General features: G+C 56.2%; 1 protein-coding gene across 1 annotated transcript; it reads right to left on the bottom strand.

The window, feature by feature from the left end:
* Positions 1-769: 769 nt before the first annotated feature.
* LOC122372208 (dynein regulatory complex protein 1-like) lies at positions 770-7,406 on the bottom strand. Its single transcript, XM_043349124.1, has 11 exons — positions 6,219-7,406; positions 5,698-5,861; positions 5,211-5,462; positions 4,669-4,831; positions 4,208-4,372; positions 3,891-3,989; positions 3,499-3,603; positions 3,199-3,356; positions 2,688-2,898; positions 2,173-2,489; positions 770-1,910 (listed from the first exon to the last, which is right to left on the bottom strand). The coding sequence occupies exons 2-11, from the start codon at positions 5,850-5,852 to the stop codon at positions 1,304-1,306; spliced, it is 2,232 nt and encodes a 743-aa protein (XP_043205059.1). The 5' UTR covers positions 5,853-5,861; positions 6,219-7,406; the 3' UTR covers positions 770-1,303.
* Between the last annotated feature and the right edge of the window lie 291 nt (positions 7,407-7,697).

The raw sequence follows: 7,697 nt of genomic DNA, 5'->3' as shown, positions 1-7,697 counted from the left end.
GGCGCACTGCCCGGACTTGGATAGGTATCTTGGGCTTGGCCCGGGCCGTCGACCCGCTCGGCTGGCGAGGAGTCGTAATAACCGAGTTGACAATGCGCTGAATCAGTGCCGCCATTGAAATGTCACCTGAGAATGAAACGAGACCAAATTTGACGTCCCATCCCTTTTCGATCGTCATCAAGATGATGGTTGCATTGCAGCCAGACATACCTATTCTGCCTTCGTAACCCGGTGTCGATTGTGATGGCGTAAGCCAATCGACGGTATGTGAACAACCGTTCCCTTTATTGTAACCACTTCCTATTTCAAGCTGACACTGGCCAAGGTGCCATTACACTTACACTGCCAGTGGCAGGCGTACCAGTTGTCTCTCCCGCTGGGACAATTTCTGCCTAACGGTACGGGCCAAATTGGGACTGAGCTGCAGCTGCAACGCACCATTCCATTCCAGTGGTTCAATTCAACTTGTTCACAAACAGCATGCATCGAATCGATACGGGCATCAACCTTTTGTAGCTCAAACTACCTATGCGTGATTTCATGTCAAATTCGTTTTATTTCCAATTCGACCTCACCGCTCTCCCCCCCCCCCCCCCCCATCACAAAGACATGTGATCTGCTTCTTGCGTATGATGAACATCGTTTGCATTCGAGGCTTTATGATGCGTCGACCTCTAAGGTCATTTCGCGCACTACGTTTCCGTGAGTCCATGCATTGAGTTCCGATTCATGCACTCAGCGTATATACCGTTTTGACTAAAGACAAATACGATGTCGTCAGGTTTTATTCGTCAAATGGCGTGCTGAGCTCAACATTGGGGCACCTAATCAGCATGGCTTGAGAATTATAATTTTTGCAAGCATCAGTCATCACTCATCACAAATCAACGTATTTATCGAAAAGTAATTAAACCGTAGCTGTGCTGATCGCGCAGACCCCTTCGTAAGGATTTATAATTGCACCAATATAAAACTATGAACTATTACCTATATTTAAATATCCTAAAAATAATTCGTAAAAATTGCCTCTTGATATTAGCCAATGTGAATGATGAGTTACCGTTAGCAACTAACGTTGTTCCCAATTCGTCGCTAATATCACTAGATTTCACTCAACTAGAGGCGCGTGTAAATAAATACGACTCTTAAAATGAAGAGTTTATGAAATAAATAAAGATCAATATCGATGCCAATGATCCACATTTCACACCTGATCATTAGTACTCGGTCATCCACCGTCAGCGTTGCACATCCAGCTCAGTCCGTACCAGTTTCCAGCAGCTGGCCGTCAGTAGACCGGCCGTCAGCCGCTGCCGCCCTGCGCCCGGCTGAGGTGCGAGTGCAGCAGCGTGCGCAGCTCGGCGTTCTGCTGGCCCAGCTCCATGACCTGCAGCCGCAACTGCTGGCGCTCCTGCAGCACCGTGTTGTAGCGCTGCAGGCCGCCGGCCAGCGCGCGCCACAGCCGCCGCTGGCTCTCCGGCTGCACGTGCAGGAAGCGCTGCCAGAAGTCGGCGTCGGTGGGCGGCGGCGGCAGGCGCGCCCACCGGCCGGCCGCCGAGGCCGAGTTCTCGGCGGCCGCCGCCACGCTGCCGGACGCGGCGCCGGCGCGCTGCCGCTGGCCCTGCAGAAAGTCGGCCAGCGCGTGCAGCACCCCGTCCGGAGAGACGAGCAGCCGGTCGGCGGGCGGCGAGCTGTCACCGGAGGAGGGCGGCCGGTCGTCGCCGATCAGGTCGGACAGGGACCCGACGGCGCCACTCTCGCGACTGGGAGCGCTGCGGACGGACGGCGCGGCGCTGCCCGACCGAGAGGCCACCGCCAGCGCCGGCGACGAGTACGCGTGGGCGGGCACCGGGGGCGGCGAGCCCGGCACGGCCGGCAGCTCCTCGCGGCTGGCCACCGGCGTGGCGTACCTGGACGGCACGCGAACTGAGGTCAGTTTTACGGACGAGGGTACCACCAGTGCGTCATATCTACACTCTATATGGTGTTCATAATACACAAGTTACCGAAAATTCAAATGAATTGGGGCATGGATGACGCATGCCTAACCTATAAAACACGTGAACTAGCCCTCCTTTTCTCTTTTCGGCTACCAGCAGCATTTCATCGAAAACCGACGCACCATGTCGACACCTTCACTGTGTACCACCACATAACGCCCTCGCTCCGCACCTGACAAAGTACTTGCAGAGCTGGTCGAGGTCGATCTGCGTGCGGACACCGAGCGCTGCCAGGACGGCGTCCAACCGCAGCAGAGTGGCATCCTCGGCATCAATACCGGCCAGCAGACGGTGCAGCCGGCGCTCCACCAGGAAGCCCGACTCGTCCCCGAGCAGCAGCAGCAGTCGCCGCAGCAGCGGCGGGCCCGGCGCCAGCACAGCAGACAGCGGCGGACCGTCGCCGCCGCCGGACGAGGACGGCCGATCCGAGTCGGAGCCGGGCCCGGCCAGCGCCTCGCGCACCACCTCCATCGCCGAGTCGGCCTTCATCTGCCGACACGGAACGGGACGGGATGGTCAGGTGAGCAGTGTTCGCCGTTCGGAGATGGTTTCACGTGGTTTGCGGAAAAAATCAACGACACGGGGCGGTCAAATGGACAAAAAGGTCCGTCTTAAAAAAAAGAAGAGAGCGATGCGTAAGGTGCTCAACGACAGGTAACTAGAGGGAATATCGGGTATCCTACGTACCTCGGGCGGCGCCAGATGGTCCAGAGCGGGCGGGGTGAACGGCAGGCCCAGCTGCTGCTCGTGGATGACCTTGTCGGCGCGGATGACCTTGTCCAGCTGTCGGCGGCAGTTCTCGTGCGTCATCTGGAAGATCTGGTGCAGCTGGCGGCTGTGCACGGCGATAAAGTGCTGGTTCCGCTCACCCACGTCCACCAGCATGTCAGTCAGGCGTCTGACGGACAGAGACGGGTACATCAGAGGCACTGCAGAGCAGCCAACATCCAACAACTGGCCACAGAATACAGATTGTCATCTGGGTAGTGATCAGATCAGCCCGCTGATAGTGGTCAGTTACCGCCGCATACTTCCCAGTATCCTGGTCCCTGTCCCGATACTAATTGATGAACCTGATTATCGTCAGCCTTTGCTGAGCCGCGTTTCTACCCACTGCCGAGCTCGGTTCCCACGTGATGTTGGCATGATTCAGCTGCTGGGCCTGATCCCTATTTGGGCTGTTCAGCCCGGTTCCCACCTGATGTCGGTAGTCAGCTGCTGCAGCTCCACCCGCTGACTGCGCTCCTGCTCCGCCAGCTTCTGCCGCAACCCGTTGTACACGTCCTGCAGCTTGTTCAGCTTCCTCTTCTGCTGCGACTTGGTGATGGTGGACTCCTCGTCGCGACGGCGGAGCACCTGCAACCGTCAGGGATCACATTCTGTCACATCAATGTTTCACTGACTATGGTAGGCCGGGGCAATCCGCCACACTCGAGTTCCGCCAAGCCGCCGTCCGCTGCCGTCCAGCCCTGTGCTCTCGCCTGGCGTCCGATCTCACCTGGTAGTTGTAATCGAGTTTCTCGGTGTTGAGCAGACAGGCGGCCTTGAGCTGCTCCAGCTGCTGCTGCAGCAGCTCCACGTCCTTCTCCAGAGTACTGCGCATCTGCGGCGTGGCAGGACCTGGTCAGGCTTACGGACGGAGTGTCATTAATATCAGTACATGAAAACAAGCCAGGATGAAGTATGGGTAAACACGGTACTGGGACACCAGGGTTTCATAGTTGGACGCATAATGACAAGTAGCGATTGATCGTGATCGAGACGTCAGCCATCTTTCGTATGACTCCACGGACACGCTAAATCATTGCTAATTTGTCTCCAAGGGCCTTGTTGCATTTCCCTTCCCCGTTCATGTCTGGTACTTGCCGGCTCCCTCCGCCCACCACTAACCTGTCGGTACTCGTCGGCGTCCTCGCAGTACACGGCGTGCATCTCCTGATCGTGGTCCTCAGTCATCTGGATGTAGCTGGCCAGCCGCTTCTCCTCCAGCTGTGGGATGACAAACACGAGCGAATGGTCATGGGAGGTAGAAGGTAAGTACATTAGTTGTTGAGGAAATGTGATAAGTGTAAGTTGTAACAAGATTTAAGGAGTCAGCAATAGCATACACCTTAGTGGTATTGAAGCCACCGCTACTCAGTGCTATCTCCGGCCCTCCAGCGACTTCCACTGGGCTCCAGGCCTGACGGCTCCGCCAGTCAACTCACGGCAACGATCTCGTCCAGTTTCTCCTGCCAGCCCTCCTGGTGGTGGCCGCGCGTCTCGTCCAGGTCCTGTTTCATGGCGCCATAGATGTCCTCCAGTTCCCGGGAGTAGGCGTTCCGCAGGATCACCAGCTGGTCCTTCATACGCTGGATCAGCACCGTCGTGTCCTGAGGGACGGCGGAGTGGTGGTTAGTATCGATGACGGGGACACGCCGACAGGACCTAGGTTCAGTGTGTTCAAAAGTAGGCTGTCGCTGAATCTTTATTGGTGACTCTAATTTCTATGGAGATATTAAACGCCTTATCAACCTATTTATTGCAGAAACCTCATTTGATCTGCCCTAAAGACGCTCTCTTGGCTCAAAGTGACGCCTTGGACGCCATAGTTGACGCTCTGGAGACCCCAGACGCTCTAGAAGACTCTAGGACGGCCTGTGTACGCCCTGGGCAGCACCGCTCTCACCTGACCGTGGGTCGTCACCTCCAGGTTGTACTCGTCATCCATACAGCGCAGCTCGGCCTCCAGACTGCGCACCACCTGGTCCTTTTGTGCCAGCAGCTGGTCACAGAGCGCCCGCTGACTGCACAGGTGGGCGTGCAGACGGCTCGGAGCGCGAGCGATGGCGCTGGGAAGACGAACAACGAGAGAGTGAGCTGAGAGGGTGGTGGTGATTGGAGTTTAAAGTCGCCGCCGTAAAAAGTGACCATGTAGCGTTGAAACCTTATAAAATGAGGAGTGTCGGAGGAGAGAGACGGACTCATGCACCCGCTGACACTTTGGGAAAAGAATGAGCGCACCATAAAACATTCGTGCTGTTTTCAGTGACATCAAGACAGAATGGACGGAAGCCTACGATGATAAAGGCAACAGGACGTCGGCAACTCCTACGCCACCCATATACCACGCTCCACACTAAAAGCTCCGAGCCGTTCACCGAAACACTACCCGAGTCATCTTTGGTGTGTTAGGACTCCCACGTTCTGTCCCAGAGCGTGACCACCCACCTGTCCCAGAGCTCGGAGATGTCGTTGAAGCGCTGCTCGCTCAGCTCGGCGTCCTCCCTGAGTCGCTCCTGGCGCTGTTTGAGACTGAGCTCCGTGTTGGCGCGGTGGTCGGCCTCGCGGCCCTGGAACGCCACCGGCACGTTGGTCACCATCTCCAGACCGTCGTCCTCGAGCTTCTCCAGCTTCTGACCGCTCTCTGCCAGCTGCCGCTCCACCAGCGGCACCTCGACAGGGGCGGAGCCAAGGCCCAACCTGTGGGAGGGGTTAGCGGTGGCAGGTCAGAGGCCACAGAGGTGATAGGAGACGGGGTCATAGCGTCATATAAATATCTACAGAGCCGACATGCAGTCCGCCCGGCGGCTTTTAAACTCATCCCAGTCCATCCATCCAGCTAGGATTGACTGGCCATTCAAAATCGCACGCATTTAGTCACGAACACCTCGCCTTTACACGCTCACCCACCGAGCTCCGCACTGCTGCTACTCACTGTGCCAGCTGCTCCTGGCGGCGCACGCTCTCCTTGAAGCGCTGGATGCGCAGCCGACGCGCGTTGATGCGTACGGCGGTGTCCTCCGACTCCAGGTCGGCCGCCATGCTGTTCTTGAAGGCTTCCTCGTCCATCTTATTGCCGCGGTCGGCCATCTCGATGAGCTGCCGGCGGCCGGGAGCGTCAGGGGTGGCGTGGATAGGAACAGCAGGGGGCTTCATATGGGATCAGTGACGAACTGGGAGGGGTGATTGGGAGGGAGGATCACGGCATTAACCGGTGTTGAAGCACAGACCATGGAATAGAGTCGCTAACACTAAACAGCCCGCACTAGGACCGCGGAAGACTCCGGGCCGTGCTACCAGCGGTATTTCAAGCGAAATGCCTTTGTGGGAGCCATTCCGAAGCGCTATTCCAATACGTTGATTAGGTTTATAATACGCGAGGCAAGTAGGTTACCTAAGCACATTGCTCCAGAAATAAAACAAGGTAGCACAACACATGATAAAGTTCACACTCACCTAAGATCGTAAGATATTTGTGATGCAGCAGACCGTTCGGAAGGCAGACTGCTCGTCAGGTATCGTTTCGTCGATAATCGATAATTTTCGAGGTCGGTCGTTTATAACAGTTCACAGTCGCTCGCTATTTCGATCACTCAACTCATATTTGAGGTCGTCTCTTACGTTACATTCGCTTTCAGTTTCAGTCGTACCAAAGCACAGAGAAAGGCTCGCATTGATAACACGGGCGAGCTGTTGTCATGGTAACCAGAAGGGGCGCTCCGGCAACCTGTTGCTTCCCCACCTGCCGGCGGCGAAACTGTACCCCTCGCAACAGCAAAAATATCGATCGCCGTACGCAGGAAGCGTGCCGTGGAGTTTAGGGCACCTGCCGTTGTCAGAAGCTGGTGAAATCGTTCGTTCAACGTTCAAGCACGTCACATCACCGCCTACCGGACAGATGTCTGTGTTTAGGCTTACCCGCCGAGTCGCCGACCTCATAGCCTAGAATACCATGCTAACGATCAAATGTTGGCCTCCATAAATGCGAAAAACACAGTACTCATGTCACGCTAAATCGTTCTACGCAGCAGCACCAAACATGATGTAAAACAGCCGTTATTTTATTGAAAACGACTAGCAACTTTCCATTCACTGATGAATAATCACGTCTGCGCTTAGACGCGAGATACGCTGTCTCAAAACAAAATTGAAACAAAGTCCATCTCGAAGGACACTGAGGGCACAACCCTGGAGTCCCGGCAGCCGGCGCCCGTCGTCCATTTACCTACCAATCGCTCTTTGGCCAGCTCACAGCGAAACCACACGTGAGTCACCTACCACTCACAAAACTCACCGCTCTCACCACTGTGAGAGACATCACACTGCCGCCAGCGGCCACAGCCCCGAGCCACACGGGAATCACCTGCCTGAACCATGCTAGAATCACTGTCCCTTGCCGAGTCACAGACTGGCTACACAAGCCGGGGACCTTGCTCTCTCCCCGCGACTGGAGCCGCCGAGGCTGTCCACACAATCCAAGGACCACACTCTCACCAAAACACAGACACGATCCCGTTGTGATGCACACACTGTGCTGGTATTGTGACTGTGCCGCCACCCGGGCTCCTGGGAAGCCGTGGACGGGTGGAACCCTGCCGTCGGAGCCCGCCGATACGGTATCAGCTGTGTGAGTTATGGAGGACTGAGACGAGCCACCCCACGGGCGGAGGTAGGCGTTGAGCTGGCGCCGACGGGTACGGCGGGGAGGGACCTCCGAAAACAGAGGTGTCGGGTTGGCTGGCCAGACGGAGAGATCTGTACTGGAGTGGCTTGTACTGTATCCACACAGCTATTGTCGCGTTTATAGAGGAAAGACTGAGCTCCGGAGCGGTCCACCAACTATCTACTCGGCATGTGTCCCATGGCAAGGTCGTGACGAAACATACTGCATCCATCTCAACCAATTAAACCTTATCACAACTTGCGGCTGTCGGC

The sequence above is a fragment of the Amphibalanus amphitrite genome, unplaced genomic scaffold, assembly GCF_019059575.1.
Source record: "Amphibalanus amphitrite isolate SeventyFive unplaced genomic scaffold, NRLGWU_Aamphi_draft 000036F_arrow, whole genome shotgun sequence".
Classification (NCBI taxonomy): Eukaryota; Metazoa; Arthropoda; class Thecostraca; order Balanomorpha; family Balanidae; genus Amphibalanus; species Amphibalanus amphitrite.
The sequence above is the reverse complement of the archived record's forward strand: the minus strand, read 5'-3'. Positions and strand labels throughout refer to the sequence as shown.

Excerpts from the sequence above, each read along its gene's own strand:
- LOC122372208 (XM_043349124.1), bottom strand. The coding sequence starts at position 5,852 with ATGGCCGACCGCGGCAATAAGATGGACGAGGAAGCCTTCAAGAACAGC. Across the intron at positions 4,373-4,668 it reads AGGTGACGACCCACGGTCAG|GACACGACGGTGCTGATCCA; the intron begins GTGAGAGCGGTG and ends GCCGTCCCTCAG. Across the intron at positions 1,911-2,172 it reads CTCTGCAAGTACTTTGTCAG|GTACGCCACGCCGGTGGCCA; the intron begins GTGCGGAGCGAG and ends CGTGCCGTCCAG.